At 37.2% G+C, this 21525-nt stretch overlaps 1 protein-coding gene across 4 annotated transcripts in view; it reads left to right on the top strand.

Annotated features, from left to right (window-relative positions):
* Positions 1-21525, top strand: part of PDHX (pyruvate dehydrogenase complex component X) — an 83972-nt gene that overhangs the window by 305 nt on the left and 62142 nt on the right. For all 4 annotated transcript variants that reach the window (XR_003722578.2, XM_028833522.2, XM_015114539.3 and 1 more), the window contains exon 2: positions 14726-14806. Coding sequence is in view for 3 of the 4 variants with exons in the window: in XM_028833522.2 (XP_028689355.2) it covers positions 14726-14806 (81 nt within the window). In the remaining variant the exon portion in view is untranslated. The remainder of the gene's footprint in view (positions 1-14725; positions 14807-21525) is intronic.

Below are 21525 nucleotides of genomic sequence, written 5' to 3'. Positions count from 1 at the left end.
CCCTATTCCTTTCCCTCTTTCTCTGGGTGGGGTCCGCCGACTCGGCCTAATGCATGCTGTGGAGGGCTTTCTTGGCCTCTGGGAGAATTCGACCCTACCCTAGGCCTCCTGGTTTGTATGACTTTGTGACCTTGCCTTGGAATTTGGGTTATTTGTGAGGCGCGGAGAGGGTTCCTAAACTCTCCTCCCTCAGCCCCCTTTCCAGTCAAGGCTCAGGTTTCTTTAGGGTTGTCAAACGTCTCGGACGAGAAAAAGCTGCCCAAGGTTGCCGAGATTGAAAAGCCACTGTTGGGAGTTCTTACTCATTCTCTAGGCCTCTCTGTTGGGAGGTGTTTTCATTGAGGCCAGTCGAGTTTTACCCCACGCCATGACTCGTGGAAGACTTAAATTTGTAAATTCCTACGGCATCACAGACAAAGGTCCAGGAGAATGTTTCAAGCAAATATTCGCTTGAAAGAGCGAGCATTTAGGAGATAAATCATATCAAAAAGTTTATTATAGAAAATTGTCGTTTAGTAATGATATTGATACGGTTAACACAATTCTTGCAGTATTTAACAGTATGCAAAATGGCAGGCTGGGTATTATTTTTCCTTATTTGGGGAGAGGGTTGGAGGGAAGCAGGGATTGAGAATAGGACTGACGTTTTTTAATCTGACGTATTGCCTGCCAGTCATCGTTCCTGGCACTCTACAGAATGAATTTTAATTTAAATAGGTCTAATAGACATTGCCTTCGTATTCTGAGCTACCTGAGGCCCAGAAAAAAAAAAAAATCACACAAAGCCATATAGTAAGATGAGTGTATTGGGGTTCCTAAAGATTCCGTAATGGGAACAATTTATTTCAGTTTTTTTGGTGTAATGTTTCATAACATATTCCTTGGAGCAGAGGTGCTTTAACAGTGTGTGCAGAATTCCCTCTCTTCCCTCCTCCAAGTTTGTTGAAATTAAATTTTTTTACAGCTCCTAGAGATTTGGTCTGATCTAGTGTGGGGCTCAGGAATCTGCATTTTACAAATGTTGGATGCGTTCTGATGTTTTATTTTGACGTTTAATGGAATGTGCTTTGAGACTCACTGCCTTAGAAAATCATGGAATATTAAAAGTTTAGTATTAGATATAATCTGGGAAGAGTGTTCTTAATCTTGTCTATCAAGCAGATCCTTTTGAGAATCTTTGAAAATGCTGCAGACTCTCTATACAGAGAAGGTACCATAAATGGTTACACACAAAAATGTGCACGTGGTGGCTCATGACTGTAATCCCAGCACTTTGGGAGGCGAGACTGGAAGATTGCTTGAGCCCAGGAGTTGGTGACCAGTCCGGGCAACAAAGTGAGACCCCTGCCTCTACTTGAAAAAAAAAATTAGCCAGGCGTGCTGGCATCCCAGCTACTCCAGGGGCTGAGGCAGGAGGATCCCTTGAACCCGGGAGTTAGATGTTTCAGTGAGCTATGATCCTACCATTGCACTTCAGCCTGGGTGACAGAGTGAGACCCTGTCTCAGAAAAAAAAAAAAAAAAAAAAAGTATACATAGGCCCAGTTTAATGCCTTTAGGAACTCACTTAGGCAAGCAATCCTTACCTGCATCCTCATGATGTTTTTTACCTATTGCCCATCCCCTAGACATATACCATGAACAACTTGTCTAACCCAGTTTGAATACCATCTGTCAGGAAGAAGGCACTGCATCTCACAGAAAGCCAAATTAGTTTTCTAGTGCTGCTGCAACAAATTACCACCAATTAGTGGCTTAAAACAACACAAATTCACGTCTCATAGTTCTGGAGGTCTGAAGTCCAAAATGGATCTTCTAGGCTAAAATCAAGCTATTAGTAGGAGCTGCATTCTTTTCTGGAGGCTCGAGACCCCATTCCCTTACGTTTTCCAGATTCTAGAGGTTTCTAAGATTCTTTGATTCATGGGCTTCGAAGTCAGCAATGGCTGGTTCAGTCTTTATCACATTACATCACTTTTAATACTCCCCCCCTGCCTTCTGCTACTTACAAGGACCCTTGTGATTACATTGGGCTCATCTGGATGATCCAGAATATTTTCCCCATCTCAAGGTTGAGTAGAAACCTTAATTCCATCTTTAACCTTAATTCCCTCTTGCCATGTAACAGCATATTCATAGGTTCTGGGTATTAGGACGTGAACCTTTTGAGGCATGACATTCTGCATGTGAAGCTGTGGAAAGTATTTGGAAATACTAAGTATTTAGAAACTTTGGACTTTTTTTCTAATACCGAGCCAAAATTTATCCGCTTCTGACTTTCACCTACATACAGATTTTTGTTTTGCCATGCCGAAAACACGTGGCAATCCTTGGACTGTTTGTTTTACAAAGTGTGAATTTACGATGGTATTTTTTCTCTGAGCTTGGTAGAAACTGTAGTTTCATAAAACTAAGCAACTGTTTGGATTACTGTAAACTGTGTACATTAAGTACGTTTATTGAACTGTTTCCTCTTTCACACAAATATCCAGGATTTAAAAATTTGTCAGTTAGAACTACCTTTGGAGTTTTGGTTTCCTTAAGAGGTGTTGGCAGCATTTTTATTAGCTATGACATACGCCATTGTCTTAGCACTTCCTAGAATTTCTCATTCACTTCTCACATAACCTAGTAAAGTTGGCATCATCTGCATTTAGTTGGACAAAAACACCAAGACTTAGAGAAATTGAGTCTCCTAAAGACACACAACTATGTTAATGAACTGAAGTGCATGTATGTATTTGTATACATATATTAATTTGCTTAACAAATCTTTAATTTGTATCATTCTCTCAATAGATTTAGTGAGAATGCAGAGACTATCTTTCTCACCACTTATATTATTGAAGAATGGGTGAAGAAATTGGCATCTGTTAGCTGCTAGGCACATGGTAGCCTGCTTGGGAAGTAGTGGCCAGCTGAATCAAACAGATTCTCAGTATTTGCCACATGGCACATTTAATCATACTTAGTTTCTGGACATGCAATCCAAAATTCTATATAGGGCTGATCCTTAAGGTATTTATAGTGTCTTTGGGAATGTAAACAATAAAGGCATGATTTCAGTAGTGTATGCAGTAAGCTCAGAGGGGGTAAGTTTGAGATGATCAGGAAATAATATATAAGGCAGCTTCTTAGAGGAAGAGATGCCAGCCATTACAGGCTGAAGGAACAGCAGAAACCAAGACCCAGAGGCCAGAGTGCTAGTTATATAATTGACACAGCATCTGTAAACAGTTTTTCAACCTACCCTAGACAGTTAACTTCAAACAGTTTAAATTATGGTCCTTTCAGAGTAGGTAGTATGATTTGGTATATAATTGGTAAGATGTTAATTAATAATATTGGTTTTAAGTTGTCTCTGAAGAATAACATGTTGAATTTAAAATAACCTGTGAATAGAAAAATAAATGAGGTTCAATCTTGGTGGCGATTTGCCTAGTATGTAATTATAGGCCTTGCATATTATAGACGTTAAATAAACATACCTAAGGAAGCTAGAAATCCAGGACGTTATAAAAGAACACTAGAGCCTACAGTAGGATTGCAAGTTGGCAGCCAGTGAACTGACCCACATTGTTTTAGCAGAAAAACTTATGGCAAAAGTTTGAAATCAGGAGACTTTACAGACAAATCTAGATGTTTGTTTTCTCTTTAAAATTGAAAGTTAAACCCTATGTGGTGACAATTATCTAACACTGAATAATAATTATTCTTTTTAGGTAGGAAATTGCTTCCTACTTTGTCACTATCCCCCCTACATCTTAGCAAGGCTGAATGTCCCTTGGTATTTGCATCATCTCTAGTTGTCATTTTTTTCTTCTACCCTTATCTCTATGGAAAGCAGAAGACAAAAGACCAAGAAAAATGGGAGAAAGCAGATATTGTGTATTTATGTAAAGGAGGAAAATGCTTATCCATTTAATATGACAATAAAGAATGTCAGAATCTAAAGAAAAAAGCCTTAAGATGCTAGTCCTCTTTTCTCACCTGCCTGTTTTTTGTAGGCATATGAGTTTTTGACAGCAGTGCTATAACAAGGAGAGAGGGAACTTCCTTGATAGAGTTAATGGTATGGTATTTCTGCCAAAACACAGATACTCTTTTAGGCCTGGTTCTTATTAAGTGCTGATACACTGATAACTGATCAGATTGATACTGTCCTTCGAGTTCTCATTTACCTGTGGAAACAAACATGTAGAAAGCTGTAGTAAAAGTAGGATTTATTAAAAGGATAGAACATCACTTATAAAGTGCTGCAGGGCTATGGGGAAACCATAATTATTCCATCTATTTCTTCTAGAGCTCCTATTGTTTGTCTTCTTTCTCTTATTTACTTTGTTTTTCTGTGCAGACTTGTGATTATCAATCTGTTTACTCCTGGCTTTTCTTTCTCAATGTCAGCTTGCCTTGCCTCATTGGTGATTCAGGCCTTTATGCACGATGCTCTGTCAGTTTAATTTAAGTGCCCACCATCATTTCTGTAATCTCCTTCCAAATTCCTTGAATAGAGTAACTGACTGACCCACTGTAGATCAGTTGTGCTATAGGGCACGCAAGGCTGATTCTTTCGAAGGCTACGATTTGGACATTTTCTTTAAGAAAGTAGTATACGTTGAGAATGGATGATTGGCATGTCTGTTGCTATGACCACATGACTAGAATAGCTCAGTGGTGCAGTAGTCCTTTATTTTAATTGTTTCTGCGCTAGGTAATGACCAAGCAAAATGTATCATCTAAGCAAAGCAGATCTAGACTACTCAGCTGAGATGTTTGCCCATCCAAAGAAAATAGGGCAGGGGTAAATGAGATCTTACTACAGGCAGCAACAGGAGGGACTAAGAAGATTTAGATGATCAGGAAATATTTTGTATATGTTTACTTTGTTTTAAAGCATTTTATTCTGTATATGAAAGCAGCATATTAGAAGTAGCCATCACATACTGAGCTCTCACTATATTTGCATTACTTCTAACTCATAAAAACCCTGCAAAGGTTTGCCATGTTTCATAGGAGAAGAAATAGAGACTCAGAGAGGTTTTAGCATTTTACCCAAGGTTAGTGGATAAGTGGATGACCACTTTGGAACTGTGCACCTGATGACGTCCAGAGGAAGAAAAGAGGATCTTTCTTCTTGGATGTCTTTTTTGCAGAACAAAGAAACATCTTCTGTTACCACAGCAGAATTTTCTTGTATTGACCAGAATTGGGTCGTTTGCCCTTTCTTAAGTTAGTTACTGGCTTGACTTCACTGTGTGAAAAATGGATAAACTTTGGCTAATCAAGGGGATGAGTGTGGAATCACTAACTCTGAGTATGTATGCACAAGAAAAATATATAGCTGAACAAAGTTAAGCTTCTACCAGCAAGAAAGAAATTTGGGGAGTAGGTTTGGGAGTAATAAGTAGCATTTATTGAGAGCTTACTATATACTGTGCACCCTTGTGAGCACTTTACATGAATCAGCTCCATTTAATACTCACAACTAATGCTATACTCTGGTAGATAGTTCAAGTTTCAACCCAGATCTGACACCAATGCCTGTTTCCTTAACCATAGTCTACCTCAGTATCAAGTGATAGCTTGATTATAGATTTCAGCAGAACAGTGTCAGCATGCTGACGTTTTGTTCACATGTGTACATTCTATATGAACATTTTTGCTTTTTTTTTTAAAAAAAAATGAAATCAGACATAGTAATAACTGCATTGTAGACTAGCATTTCTGTGACAGCCTATCATTTTAGTACAATTAAGGACACCAAAATTCTTGAGTACGTATAAGGGTGGCATGACTATTTAAGAGAGAGTATATATTGACTTCTCCTACCTGTAAATTTCTAAGGTGACGTACTCTTAAATATACCTTCTTATTGTTGTCTTGAGCTTAATTTGCCTTTTACAACAAAATGTGTAAGTTCCCAAAGTATCGTGTGTGTGTGTGTGTGTGTGTGTGTTCTTTTGCTAGGCTATAAATGGAATGCTAATTTCTTTTTACTCTTCTCCCAAGATGGCAAAGTAAAGTGAGATTTATGTAGAATTTTAATTTTATAGTTTAATACCAAGAAGGCCAGTATTGCAAGCTGAAATCTCTTCTAAAATGTTTGGTTTATTTCATTCAAAGGAAATGCATTCTACACCATATGCTATCTAAAAATTCTGGCTAACCTCTTTTCTAATGTGCTGTTGGATACTAAGTAAAAGTATAATAATATAGAATCAGCAGATTCTATAAACAAGATGGGGTATATGGTGATTCATTTTTTTGGTAGGCAGTACATTTACTATAGCTAGTGATCTGTTTGATACCTTTCCGTTACTGTATAAATCAAGGACTTTATTATATGAAACATTCGTAGGGAAAAATTAGGATCAGCAAATGTCTAATTCAGGAGAGATTGCTTGGGAATCTATTAGCCCTGGTTTTTGGAGGGGAACAAATCTGTTAGAAAACTGATAAAAGCTATACCACTTCTTCAGGAAAGCACATACATACAAAATTTTGTATATAATTCTGAGTCCAGAGGACTCAGATCTCCCTGTAATTTGTCCATAAGTACCACCTAGTCTAAAGCCTATTTCCATAAACATTTTCATCACTTCCTAGCTTTCTGTTTTTTGGATAATAGCCATCCTAATAGATATTAAGTAGTACTAGTACAGATTTTTTTTTTTTCCAGTCTTCATCAGGTAGAATCTCAGCTCTCATAATTCTTTGATTGTCTAATGGCACTTTTATCTACTACTGTCTAGTACTTGTGTATTTATCTTCTCATCTAAATTGTAATCCTTTTGAGGTGAAGAATCTGGTTTGGTCTAGGGCTAGGATAACAAGTGTTCAGTAGGCATTTGTTGAATGCCTACTGAGTTTAATGAGATTTTGGTTTTCAAATATGAAATGTAGTTGGAATAGAGATTAAGAATTAGTGTACTTTAGTCATGAGAACACTGCTGAATTAGGTAGAGGAGAGAGTAAAAAGGGAACCTTCAAGTTTAGGCTGGGAAGGTGAAAGGAACCTGTGAATGCATCTCTCATTACTCCAAGTAGGAACTGTGATATTCTACAATATTGTGACATCTTAACAATATTATAGGATATTGTGATACATCTAGCCAGCTATCTGAATGCCTCCAGCATATACCCTCTTAATTATTTCTATGCTGCCCATCAAAAATAAATAGCTAACATTTTCAAGACTTATTCTCTGCCAAGCCCCATGTGCTACCTTCTTTTTTTTTTTTTTCTTTTTTTTTGAGAAGGAACCTTGCTCTGTCGCCCAGGCTGGAGTGCAATGGGGTGATCCCGGCTCACTGCAACCTCTGCCTCCCAGTTTCAGGCCTCCAAGTGCCATCATGCCTGGCTAATTTTTGTATTTTTAGTAAAGATGGGCTTTCACCATGTTGTCCAGGCTGGTCTTGAACTTCTGACCTCATGTGATCCACCTGCCTCAGCCTCCCAAAGTGCTGGGATTACAGGCATGAGCCACTGCTCCCAGCCTACCTTATTTCTTTACAAAAATCTATTTATGGCACCATTTTAGAGAAGAGGAAACAGACGTGGATTGAATAAATAACTTGTAGGTGGTGGATCTGAAATTTGAGCCTAGGCAGTTTGATTCCAGTACCTGCTCTCTAAATCACTATGGTATTCTGCTTCTCCCTGAGTTTTTTTAAATTAAATATTTAACTAAATAATAAAATATTTCATGTAGCACAATAGTACATGCCTATAGTTTAAATAGTACTGAAAGGCTTGTAACAGTACAGTGGATCTCTGCCCCATCTCACCCAACTTTCCCAGTCTGCCTTAGAAGCAACTGGTTTTGTCTTTTAACTTCCTTCTGGCATTTGCCTATCTCCCTGTTTCTATTTTAGACGTTATCTGTGGATGACTGACAGTCAGTGCCACCCTCTGTTTTCCCTCCCCAGTGAAATTGTTTTGTAAGTCTTGGTCAAATATTCACTGTTTACACTAAACAAATATTATTCACAATTGAGGATTGTCCCATATTTCGATTGTTAGCCTTCTTTTTGCTGCAGTTATTGCTGCCTTTTAAATTTTTAATTAGTTTTTCTCTGTGATAATTTCTAATTTATCTAACACTACGTAATAACTTCTCCACACAGTTTTCTGTAATGTCAGCCACATCAGATACTTTCTCACTTAACTTATTTTGGCAGTTTTTATATATCCCCAGTTGTGTACATTGAACTTCAAGCTCTCTTTTTGCCCTCTGCAGAGAAAACAAGCTTCAGTCTTCTGTTGAATGAGGGTAGGTTCTGTTGAATGAGTTGTTACCTACCACTGGATTAAGAGAGGGGATCCAGGTATCTAGCTACTTTTCAAACAGCAGCCACCCAAATCCTCCCTGGCTTAGGATACGGCCTTCTAGGGTCTCTTTAGCTGATTATTATTTATCTATTTACTTTTCTGCTTCCAAAATTATGTGCCATTATTCCTTCTTTTCTCTCTGTCCTTGTGGGTTCTGTTTAAAAATAACAGAAACAAACAGCACATTTTTAAACTTGATGTTAGGTAAGTTTGAAAGAGGAAGTAAGATTGGATAAATTTATTGTAGACATATATGAAAATATAGGTTATCAGAAATAAAAGAAATAAAAAGCCCTTATAGTAATATCACTAGCTAGAGATGACTACTGTTGCCATTTTAGAGTATTTCATTTCATTCTTTGTGTGTGTACAAGCGGGGCAGGTAGAAATTGGATGATATCATCTACAGGTTTGAGCATCTCTAATCTGAAAATCTGACATCCAAAGCTTTTTGAGCACTGAGCTGATGCTCAGAGGTGATGCTTAAAGGAAATGTTCATTGGAGCATTTGGGATTTTGGACTTTGAGATTAGGGATGCTCAACCAGTAAGAATAATGCAAATATTCCAAAATCGGAAAAAATCTGAAATTAAGAACTCTTATAGTCCCAAGCATTTCTGATAAGGCATACTCAACCTATATATTGCTTATGGGTTATCTTTTTTATGTTTGTTAGCATGCCAAGACCTGTAAGTGCTGTTTTCATACAAACTGTTGTGCATTCATTTTCGATTGTGGTCCATTGACATTTTCAGTCTATTTTTACTCCAGTACCACACCAGAGTAACTCTTTGAACAAAGAAGACTTATATGGCAAACGCTCATTTAAAATAAAAAATAATGTAACTGCCTTTATTCCAAGTGTTACTATGTGCCTAGTGCTGATTTTTAAATTACTTTTACTTTATTCTGCTTTATTTCATCCAGCCTGCAGATGGCAGGATTGTTTTATTTGAACAGCAATTTTGAAGGCTCCGTTTTATTTAGTGTGTTCTGACATTGGAATGAGAAACGATTAAATGAACAGTCTCTCTCCCTATTAGCGAAGAAGCAAATTAATGTTAGAGACAGGGAGCCACACTGAGAAAGTACTGGGTAATTTACTTTTTCATTTGGTCTATCTTCATTTCATGATTTTTGCATGCTTGGATTATAAATGAACTAGAGCCTATAAATGAACTGGAGCATGATGTTTAAGCTGTACCATATGTAAACTGCTGAATACCCTTACTTACTTTAGTCAGAGTAATGGAGCTTAAATCTGCTTCATATTAACCATAAAACAGTTTGTTCTGCATTTGTATTTTAAGAGTTTGCGTGTATGAAATTTTTTTTTTAATCTGGAGACCTTTTAGTGTTCATATATAGATCATCAATTTAAAGCTTTGATATAATTGAGTTTACTGTGAAGTATGAGCGTTTTGTTCTTAGGATAAAAGAAATACTTAGGGAACAAGAAACTAGAATTAGGTTAGTGTACCATATTTGAAATTGAAGTCAGAATTATGCTATAGAAAAATTGGAACAGCCTATTTGAAGAAATATAGGAATTGCTTAGAGGGATTACTGTAAAATTCAGTGATTGCTAAATTGCTCATGTAGCAGAAATGGCAGGGAAAACAGCAATATGCTAAGCAAAAAATTGTAACTGATTGTGTCATTCTGTTGATGTAAAAAAAAAGTAAAATAGTTCTCATGAGTCATGAGACTTTACTTTTAAAATCAGCACGTTTAAATATAAACTACTGGACCACATACATTACAATAGTCATTTTAAAATTTTAAAAAATGTTTTGTAACTGCTATAGAAGGGTGGGTTTCACAAACCAATTCGGTATAATTTGTTAGCTTTATAAGAAGGAGCAGAATACTAAAGTGACTACAAAAGTGTTAAATTTTAACTAAATTTTGAGTATTTTGTGAGTACTAATTGAAAAACCTGTATAATGAGTGCAGCAAACTACTTACCTGTAATTGTGGGAAACTAATATTAGTAGGAAACATAATTGGTGCATATCTTAAGGCTGCCTTAATTTGACAAGAGAATGGTAGAATGTACAGCTTACTGGAATGAGGAGGGAGTCTGCATATAATTTCAAATGCAAATTAATTAATATTAGATAAAGGATAAAATTCCATTCCAAGGAGTCTAGAAAAGTCCACACTATCTTAGTAGAGCTGACAGCAGCCATAAAGGGCAGATATTAATTATGTCCAGTCCTGTCACTTCAAGCTGATATTATGATTGCGTAATTACTTTCTTATCAGAAAAATACATCTGGAAAAGATATCATGTAGTGTTCTAATCAAAAGAGGGTATACTAGAAAGAAATATGTACTTTTATTAACGTATTAATGCTTATGAAATGATTTTTCTAGCATGAAAGCCTGAGGATAGATTAGTTAGAATCACCACAAAATATACTGCACATTTAGCTCTCTGTAATAAGTGAGTATAATCTATCAAGAGATAGTATTGAATAATGGAAATGTCCAAAATATTTTTCTTTGGTTTTTGTCACCTTCATTTCAGAGTAAAGATAATGATCTACTACAGAATTATTATATTATCATAATTCAGATAAATAATTTCAGTTCATTTCATGAAGGGTGACTAAGGAACAATTATGTTCTTTTTATTTTTAAAATATGAAAAATTTTGAGGTTCTTGGTTTGGTAACTTGAAAAATAATACTTAATAAATGCAGAGGCTTCATAATATAGTCCTTAATGTCAAGAGTAATGGAAATGTGAAGGTCTCTTAGGTGAGAGATTATAATAGGAGATAGAATCATAAAATAAATATGAATTGTGTCATGACAATTGGAACCAAAGCATACAAATATTGGAGAGAGACTTTAAGAGAATTAAGTTAGTATTTGTCATAAATTGGAATCTGGCTATAGTATCATTGAGGTCCATTTAGTTGCTTCTTTGAAATGGAACTCTTTGATATATAAATGTAATATGTATATATTTATGAAATATTCTGTTCATAATGCCTGGCTTCAGCTTTTTGATAAGAACACATTGGGACCTTTTTTTTTTTTTTTTTAAGCTTTTGTTTTCAAAAAGAGGCTGGCCTCTTACCATGGTGCTATTTAAAAGGTAGGAGTTTTTTTGTCCACCCCCCACTCCTTTTTTTTTTTTTTTTTTTCCCCAAAACAAGTGCATTTGTTATTCTGAGCTTAAAAAAATAATGCTGAGGCTCAGGCTGACAGTACATTCTTTAAGCAACTGTTTATGATTTCTTTATCAAGCCATGTAAAAAATGAAAAAGGCAGTAAGACACACCACATAGTGTAGAGGATTAGAAAGCTCATTCTCTTATCTCCAAATGCATTTAATGTGTTGAGCTTTATGTACATTTGAAGAATTCTTGCAATTAAGTGTAGGATTGTTATGGTTTGGATTTGGAGATGCATCACTAATGTTATAATCTTGCCTGTGTGTGAGAGTGTGTGTGTGTATGTGTGTTTTCCCTAAGTGCACTTCCCTAATTTTAGTTCACTCAAGAATTTAGTTCTCCAGCGTTTTATAGACAAAACATTATGGTTGTACTTAGTAGTTTGCATTATTTTTTACCTATTTAATATTTTAATATGCCTATTTTAGTTCACAAGGACTTATTTTACTAAGTAAAAAATGCAGAGATTTTTTAAAGCTACCTTCTAGTTATAATTAGCATTTCAACTAGAGGTAGCTTGGGAATTAAGTGAAACTGTTGCAGCTACGGTTATTGAGAGTCATGGTGGACTGGAGTTGGATGGCCTTTGTTCTTCAGTGTCTTCAAAATAACCATCTTTCATAATTAGGAGTTAGGAAACTCATTCTGGCTATTTTTCCTCCTTTTTTTCAATATATAATGCACTTAGAGATAACCTGTTTTCGTGTGCATTTGAAATATTCATTGTCAATAGTAAAGATGGTTTGTTTTTTTTTTGAGATGGAGTCTCGCTCTGTCGCCCAGGCTGGAGTGCAGTGGCGGGATCTCGGCTCACTGTAAGCTCCACCTCCCGGGTTCACGCCGTTCTCCCGCCTCAGCCTCCCAAGTAGCTGGGACTACAGGCGCCCGCCACCACGCCCGGCTAATTTTTTGTATTTTTGGTAGAGACGGAGTTTCACTGTGTTAGGCAGGATGGTCTCGATCTCCTGACCTCGTAATCCACCCGCCTCAGCCTCCCAAAGTGCTGGGATTACAGGCGTGAGCCACCGCGCCTGGCCTGTAAAGATGGTTTTTTGTTTTGTTTTGTTTTTCTCAGGCAGAGTCTTGCTCTGTTGCCCATGCTGGAGTGCCGTGATCTTGACTCGCTGCAGCCGTCTCCCGGATTCGAGTGATTCTCATGCCTCAGCCCCCCAAATAACTGGGATTACAGGCATGTGCCACCACACCTGGCTAATTTTTAAATTTTAATAGAGTGGGGTTTCACCACGTTGGCCAGGCTGGTCTCAAACTTCTGGCCTGAAATCTGCCCACCTCGGCAAAAGTGGTTTTTTAATACAAGAATTCTGCACGTTCAAGGTGGGGAAAAGGTTTACAAGGATATTTAATTAGACATATATGAAGAATGCTCACGTGGATCTGATATGTCTGGTTTGCTATATTTGGATTTCTGAGTGAATATAAGCTATCAATAACCATTAATTAATTGATGATCCATGTTTGTAAGGAATATTGAGATGTTAAGTCAGCACAACTTTGAGAGTTAAGCATGCAGATTCGCATGCTGTAATCAGTCTAGATTGTGGTTTTCTCTTTGATGAAATGGGCATGTTTGACTTGAACTTTGGTTTGGGCTGTGTCATTGTTGGGGCACTAGGAGTGATAGTTCTACTTTTCCAACCTTCTTAGAATTTGGTGCCAGTGGAGAGAGAGAAAGGGTAAGACAGATGGAGATCAAATGCTGATAGTTACATTGGATTGGAGAATGTGACTTAGATCTGTGGCCTAAGATTGGGCTTCTTAGTATAACCCCACTTTAGACTTTGAACTTTCTGTTTTAGAGGGAGACTGTGTGTACAAAGCAAGCACACATATCCGAATTGCTTCCTCATATCCAGTGGGCCCTGATGGCAAGAACACAGAGAGCTGGGCCCGTGGAGCTGCTTTTGAAAGGCAGGGCCACCTGTGCCTAGCACGTGGGTGGAGGAGCTGAGAGGAGACTGCAGGTTGTCTATGATCAGGAAGTTGTTAAAATAAGGAAGGGACTGAGGCAGGTATGCATGCTTGCATTCTTTCTGCAGACCTTCAGAGTGAGGGAAAAGTGGAGAGGTACAGAAACTTTCTCTTAAATACTTCAAAGAGGTGGAAGCGCCTTTATCATGAAGCCATAGGAAATCTCCATTTGAAAATGCAGTACAAGTTATTCAGCTTCCCAAGATAAATATTTATTCTCATTTAACATTAGTGCTAAATTTCCTTGCTTTTAACCTAAAACATCAGTGGAGACAAAAGAATCCCTGTTCTTCCACGTTCGAAGTATGTTAGCTATGCTACAGTGTTTTGCTTGTTTGAGTCTGGAGAGTTGAACTATCTGAGGAGAATAGGGTCTGTGGAAAACTACAGGGGATGGGTGTATTTGTTACCATGGTAAATTGTAATCTAAAAGCCATGTTGCTCTTGATTGTAACCCTGGACAGTGGATTGGGAAGTGTTGCTGGACAAATACATAGTGTTTCCTTTTTTGATACCTAAGGAAAATGTAGTTATGCTTCATTGAGAGATCATTCTGGTTTGAGGTCTACTTCTCTGGATCCCCAATTGAATTGTGGTATACAACAAAAAGTGAGGTTAATTTAACCACTTAAATTCTAATCATCCTTGATGAGGCAAACTTTTCCTTTCACACTTATTTGTAGGAACCTTTGATTCTTGAATACTATAATATTAGAGGAAAATAAAAACAGCCAATTTCTGATCTTAATTATTCTGTTGTAGATCGTCAGAACCATGTTTTTGTTGTTGTTATTTTTTTATTGTTGTTTTGTTGTTGTTTTCTTATTTGCCTTTTTCTTTGGTCATTTTACCTATAAATGTTTTTTGCAGAAACAAAAGGGAAAGGAGGAGGTGAAACCTAAATCAATCCTAAATCAATTTTTCTCCTTTTTTTTTTTTGACTTGTAAGCACCTGGCTTGAGAAGATGCATAGAACACTGGGGAATTATGAAAACAGAGTTTAAAATATTCCAAAAAACATTTTTATTGTTATAAAAAATTGAATTTTATGTTTCCATACTATTTACTGGAGACTTAGTTTACCAGTTGGGAATCTTTTAGACTTTGGAATGCCTTTTTTTTCAAATTGAATTTGACATTAATTTACTTGAACTTATATTGATGCCTCAAGAGGTGCATTATTTGTTGTGGCTGATCTTTCCTTTTTTTTCAATTTCAGGTGATCCCATTAAGATACTAATGCCGTCACTGTCTCCTACAATGGAAGAGGGAAACATTGTGAAATGGCTGAAAAAGGAAGGTGAGGAGGTACCTTCCTAATGTCCTGTGTGCTTTGTTATTTGGTTATTTTTTTTTTCTAATCTGTCCTGTTATACAATATGTGATATAAATTAAATAAATTGTGTCCCTTTGGTAGTTAATATAAGTTTGGTTAAATAAAATTTTCCCATGATAATGTAGCAAAGGTTTTCTGGGTTCAGCCTATATCCTTACACAAGCACAGAATGGTGAAAAATATTTTAAGGCTTATACCCAGCTTTTAGTTTCAACATCATAATTTTGACATTCTTCTTAATTGATAACTTTATCATGATTGTGTGTGTGTGTGTGTGCGCGCGTGCGTGTGTGTGTTCCGGGAGGTAGGCAAGTTCATTATAAATTTTATTGGAAAAAGCAAATAAGTAGAATCCAAGGAAAACCCTCAAAAGCAGAGCAGCGGAGGAGGGTTGTAGCCCTGCTAATTATTGAAACATAGTATTAAGCATTTCTAATTAAAACTCTGGGATTGGTACTTAAAAGACAGACCAGTGCAGCTGAGTAGAGAATAAGGAAATAGATGCAGTTGCACGTGGAATTTAAGTGTATAGTAAAGGAAGACAATATTAGATTTATTTTAATAAATAAATATTAGATTTATTTAATTTATATTAGATTTATATTATGTGAAGGATAAATTACAAATGAATTATACATTTAATGTATAAAAATGAAACTATGCAAGTCTTGAATTCCTCTGAACCTGGAAGTAGAATAAACACCCTAACTATAACTCAAAATCCAGATTATAATATGGGAAATAAAATTTGATACTTTTACATGGCTAAAAATACAAGTTAAGTAAAAAAAGAAGTGACAAATTGGACAAGAGTATTTGCAATTTCTATCACAAAGGGTTAATATCCCTAAAAAATCGATAAGACTGTCAACAAGAAAGTGGGTAAGATACATGAACAGATGGTTTATGGAAAAATAATTGCAAATGGCTCTTAAACGTAGAAAAAATTGCCTGACCTTTCAGCTGATAAGAAATATGCAGATACTTTACTGAAATGTCATTTCTTGCCGATTATATTGACAGTAGTTAAAAAGTTTGACAAGCTGTTCTCTTGATGAGGCTGTGGAGGGAAGGGAAGAAGCAGGCACTCTCGGACATTGCTGGAGGAAATGCTAAATGGTGTAAATACTAGGGAAGAGAATTTGGCACTATTTAGAAAAATTACATTTATGTTTACCCTTTGGCCTAGCAGCTTTACTTCGAGGGATCTGTTTCAGTGTTACAGCAGCAAAAATAGGAAAAGTCACAAACACACACTAGGCTGTTTTTATCACAGCACTGTTTGAAATAGCAAAAGGTGGAAACAACCCAAATGTTGGTTAGTACAGGATTTGTTGAATAACTTTTACTATATCCACAACTGTAAAAAGGAATGAGGAATATCTCTTCATACTGCTATGGAGTGATGTTCATTGGAAAAAGCAAGGTATAGACAAGTGAGTATAGTATATATCATTTATCAAAGAAAGAGGTGGCAGTGCTAATATTTAAGAAATTAAAAAGAAAGGATAAAATAAAACTTTAAAAACAACAATAGATGGTTATTTACAGAGTAATGGAGGGAAAAGTGTGGGGAAGAAACTGGAAGCTGGACTTCTCTGAATATATCTTGTCTCTTTGACTTTGGGACCATATACATATTTTGCCCAAGTTTAAAACAAATTTAAAATGTAAATGAGTCCTAAAGATTGAAACAATGAGACAGGTGATTCTAATTCATTTTTTTCTCTCTCTCTCTCAATTTGCTTACATAACCATACAGAGAGGCACTATTTCAAATGTCGGATATTTGATTATATGCCCTAATAGATTATAACTGAAGGATAAAGCATCTCCAAAAGTATAATCCTCAACTGTTAGAGTAATCATATTACGCTGGTTATGTTGGTATTGTTATTCTAAGGCTTTTTTGTGTATTTTATGGGATAAAGCAAATGACTGGTTAAGATAGTATCATTGGAAACTTGGATTTTTAGTGTAGTTTAAAGGAGAAACAGGTAAAAGTTTCTAAGGTTAGGAAAGACTCTGTGATGGTAAATTTTCTAGCTCTTTCCCCTGGCAATGCCTGGAAACAAGGACCAATCGAGTCGCAGTGAGCACCCCTAGAACCCAGACTGTAGTCTCTAAATATCAGTTCCCACTAAAGTAAATGAAGGCTCCTTGGAGAGTAGCTACTTGCAGGTCTAGGGCAGGAGATGTGCAGATGAGCTTTTAATATCTTGTCAGTTCAGAAAGCAAGGACGCTGTCAAAAACTCCTGAGGGCAACTTAAAGGACTCAGGAGCCATAGATGAGATAGTTTGAGGATCACTAAGGATAATAAGGATAATATATTTAATATATTTCAGTACATTAAATATATTTGAACCGTAAGTTCACAGTAATACTAAAGGAAAAAAAAATAATTGGTTAGCTTTAGAGGGTGGTAAGAAATAACTCATTTTGAAAATGTAATAAATGGAAAGACTCAAGCATTTTTCTCTACCTTTTCTGCTATATGAACTGTAGCTCTGAGTAACCAAGTAATTGATGAGAAGTTTCTCATTATTAGCATATCGCAGTTGTTAAAAGATAGAAGAATCATAGAATGTCACTGTATCGCCGCTTTGCAATCTCTGGTAAAATAGTATCATTAACAGCTGCTAACATCACAAAAAGAGAGATAACCAGATATTACATGCTTCCCACTGTGAAGTAGTCTTGCCAGAAAATTGAACCAAATACATTCAAGCCTATAGCTCTAACTATCATTTTCCAGGAAATACAGGGGGAAATATAACATGTTCAATGACACTATCAGAAGTATATCAGCAAAAGCTAAACTGAGGAATTTTATATGCCAGTTTCTTCAACCAATAAATTTCAGGGTGGCAGGGAAGAGCTCGGGGCAGGCGGTGGGCGAACCTATAGCATACAAGAGATTTGAGACCAATGCCAACGTATGGACCTTATTTTAATTATGATTCAAGCAAACAAAACAGATGGGGACATTTGAAAACTGGCTGGATATTTAATGATGCTAAGGATTTTTTTTTTTTTTGAGACATGGTCTCACTCTGTTGCCTAGCCTGGAGTGTAGTGGTGCGATCTCTGCTCACTGCAGCCTCAGCCTGGGCTAAGGGTGATTCTCCCACCTAAGTCTCTTGAGTATCTGGGACCACAGGCACACGCCACCATGCCTGGTCAGTTTTTTGTATTTTTTTAGAGACAGGGTTTCCCTGTGTTGCTCACGCTGGTTTTGAACTCCTTGGCTCAAGTGATTCTCCTGCCTCGACCTCCCAAAGTGCTAGGATTACAGGCATAAGCCACTGCACCCAGCGTAGGGATTATTAATTCTAAAGGTTTAATAATATTTTGGTTATATTTTGATTATTTAAAAAAAATAATCTCACCTATAAATGATGTGAGATGAAATACTTATGTATGAAATGACAATATCTCTGGGATTAGCTTCAGAATAACCCTGGTGGAGGTTGAGAGGGTAGGGAGGGGTATAACTGAAACAAGATCAGTCATGAATCACTTGGCAGTTGTATAAGTAAGGTAAAAGGTATATGTGGCTTCATTGCCTTTTCTCACCACTTTTGTATAGTTTGAAATTTATTTTTTTTATATATATATTTTTTAAAGTTGTACATAGTGCTTTCAGGATATAATTTGAAATGAGAAACTAGTACCAGATGAATTGGAATGTTGATATTATTAAGAGAATATTTGATGCAATACCATCTATAAAGCTGTATTACGTCACTGTTTCTGGCAACCATTTTGCCAGATTTTAAGTAACTAATACAGTGCTTAGGAAATAAGACTGTGAATAAAAGAGGTGAGTATGTTACAGTGCTCATACAGAAGGATAGAGGAACAGTTAATGTGAAGGAAGCTGGAGAAAGGGACTTTTTGTTTTTCTGGCAGCTACTTTCTTTTCCTTTTCTTTTCCCCTTTTTCCTTTGCCATGTGTGGTAGTAGAGTCACCCCTCTAGGTATTGGCCACTGGATAGCCTCTTTTAGCACCCTATGTAGCTGTCTTTCTCTGTGCTTGACTTATTCTGTATCAGGTTAAACTATTGTGGAGGAAAGAGGATGAATCTACAGTACCTATTAGGAAAGAGGATGAATCTACAGTTAGACAGAAGAATAGAGAAATTAGAGGTGACTGAATGAGTCCCCCACAGCCATTATGATGCTTCACCTGGAGCAATGGTAAGTCAAGTGTTAAAAAGGGAAAGAAAGAAGGAAAGAGCAAGGAGAGAATGAATAACATGGTCTGGGGAGGATTTGTCTAATTCCAGAGACTAGCCCTGGCAAGGACTTCCAGGGTATCCTAATGTGATTTAGTAGGCACAGATGTCACTCACATGAATGTTGGTATTGAGTGGTCCAGTCTAGTGCATATGAAATAGTATCAAGAGTTTAGGCAGTGGGCAGGACACCAGAGTCTGGAAGAGCAGTGTTATGATCCTAGGAGGTCTAGCCTTTCATGGCATCACTTTTGCCACTAATGATGGGTTTGGGGATCAGGAAGAGGGCTGACAAGTATTTACTTGAGAACCCTAGCCAAATGAGCTGCGGAGTTTGGGACAAGACCTCACTTCTTTCAGGGAGTCTGGGGTGTAAGGAAAGGCGAGAAAAATTGCTGTGGGTTGAGCCACTATGGAGGTTAGGAGGTATGGTGCAGTGAGGTTGTCCAAATGAACATTACTGGTCCTTGATGGACCCAACCAAGTCTGATTGGACATACTACTAAATTTTGTTCCTCAGTGGGGATTATGTCTGAGTTTGTTCTTGTTTGTGCTTCCCTTTGTGACTAACATGGTAATTGGAATAGAACTGCATTGCTGTAAGTGGTCAGTTAGTAAAGGTATCGGCAGAGGGGAAAGTAAGCCAAAAGCAGGGTACATGACAAGGATCCAAGAAGGCTTTGCAGATGAGGTAGTATTTGAACTGGTCCTTGTAGAATAAATGGGCTTTTTTAAAAAGTGAGAAGGACATTCCAGATAGAAAAACATGGGTAAAGTCTTGGAAGAAAGATGTCACTGAGACATACTTTAGCAACAGCAGGTAGGTCTGGCTGCATTGGGGGCATAGTGGCTGTAAGATAAGATAGATTATTAGAAGGATCTTGAATACGAATCTGTAGTTTATCAGTCTGTGAGGGTCCTTATCCTAAAGCCAAAATACATCCACATTCATGGTTTCTTAATAGGAAGTGATTTCTTTTTTCTTTCTTTTCTTTTTTTTTTTTTTTTTTTTTGGAGACAGAGTCTCACTCTGTTACCCAGGCTGTAGTACAGTGGCCCGATCTCACTCACTGCAACCTCTAACTCCCAGGTTCATGTGATTCTCGTGCCGCAGCCTCCCAAGTAGCTGGGACTACAGGCAAGCACCACTATGCCCAGCTAATTTTTATATTTTTAGTAGAGACGGAGTTTCACCATGTTGGCCAGGCTGATCTCGAACTCCTGACCTCAAGTGATCTGCCCACCTTGGTCTCCCAAAGTGCTGGGATTATAGGCGTGAGCCACTGTACCTGGGCAGGAAGTGGTTTCTACATACTTTTCTGAGCCCTATTAGTAGCATTATTTTGAAAGGAACAGGCCCTAAGAGTAACCTGGTATGAAGAGATAACTATAGGCAATTTAAAGTAGCCTCCTTTTCCTGCTCCCATTTGAAAAGCCAACACTGAGGACTCTTAATCAATGTGACCATCTAAACAGATGGGGTAAAGCATCTGCTCTCTATCGGATATAATATTATAAGTAAATCTTTTCAATGTTAAGTGGTGCTGGAATGCAGAGAAAGGAAATCACCAAGTGTACCCACATCTGGAGTGGTGAATGGGAGTTGAGGCCATGTGCACCACTAGGCCTGAGCTGGAAGGCTGGAGTTTCTGACCTTTTTTTTTTTTTTTTTTGGTGGTAGTGGGGTGGGTGGAAGGAGCAAGGAAGAGAAATCAAGAATCAGATTAAGATTTGGATGTGGTAAGATTTGAGATGCATATTAGACATTCAAGGGAAAGTGTTCAATAGGCAATGATTATAGGAGTTGAAGTTCAGGAGTGAAGTCTGATTTGGAGACAGAAATTTGAGAGTCATCAGCATGTGGATGGAATTTAATGCCATGTGATAACAGGCAAATCGATTTTGAATCTATATGGAATAAGAATGCCTACTCCCCTAAAGAGTCCTCCTGAGGGTCAAATTTATAGTACTTGCATTTTCTGGGAACCCACAGGTAGAAGTGAAGTTGTCCTGGGCTGATTGCCTCCGTGGGTTACCTGGTAGAAGCCATTATTCTGGAAGAATACAGCTTCTAATCCAAACCACACAGAATTTGCAGATAAAGTCTCACTTAGCAAAAGTCACAATCCCATATTTACTAACGTATGTAGAAGAAGTCTTTTAGGAGTGAAAGTCAATAGGCATAACAAGCAGCAGGACTGGATCCCAGAACTTCGGTTAATTGGAATTACAAAAGTCCAGGCAGATTTGAAAAGGATAAACAGAACTTCTAATAATGAAAAATATTATCCCTCAAATTAAAAACCCCCAAACCTCAAGGGTGGGCTGAAGTGTGATTAGACAGGACTGAATGAAGAATTTGTGAACGGTAGGACAACTGGAGGAAATTAGGTTGCATGTAACACATAGAGACAGCACTGGAAAATATGAGAGAGAAGTTGAC

Source organism: Macaca mulatta, chromosome 14 (assembly GCF_049350105.2).
Source record: "Macaca mulatta isolate MMU2019108-1 chromosome 14, T2T-MMU8v2.0, whole genome shotgun sequence".
NCBI lineage: Eukaryota > Metazoa > Chordata > Mammalia > Primates > Cercopithecidae > Macaca > Macaca mulatta.
The sequence above is the reverse complement of the archived record's forward strand: the minus strand, read 5'-3'. Positions and strand labels throughout refer to the sequence as shown.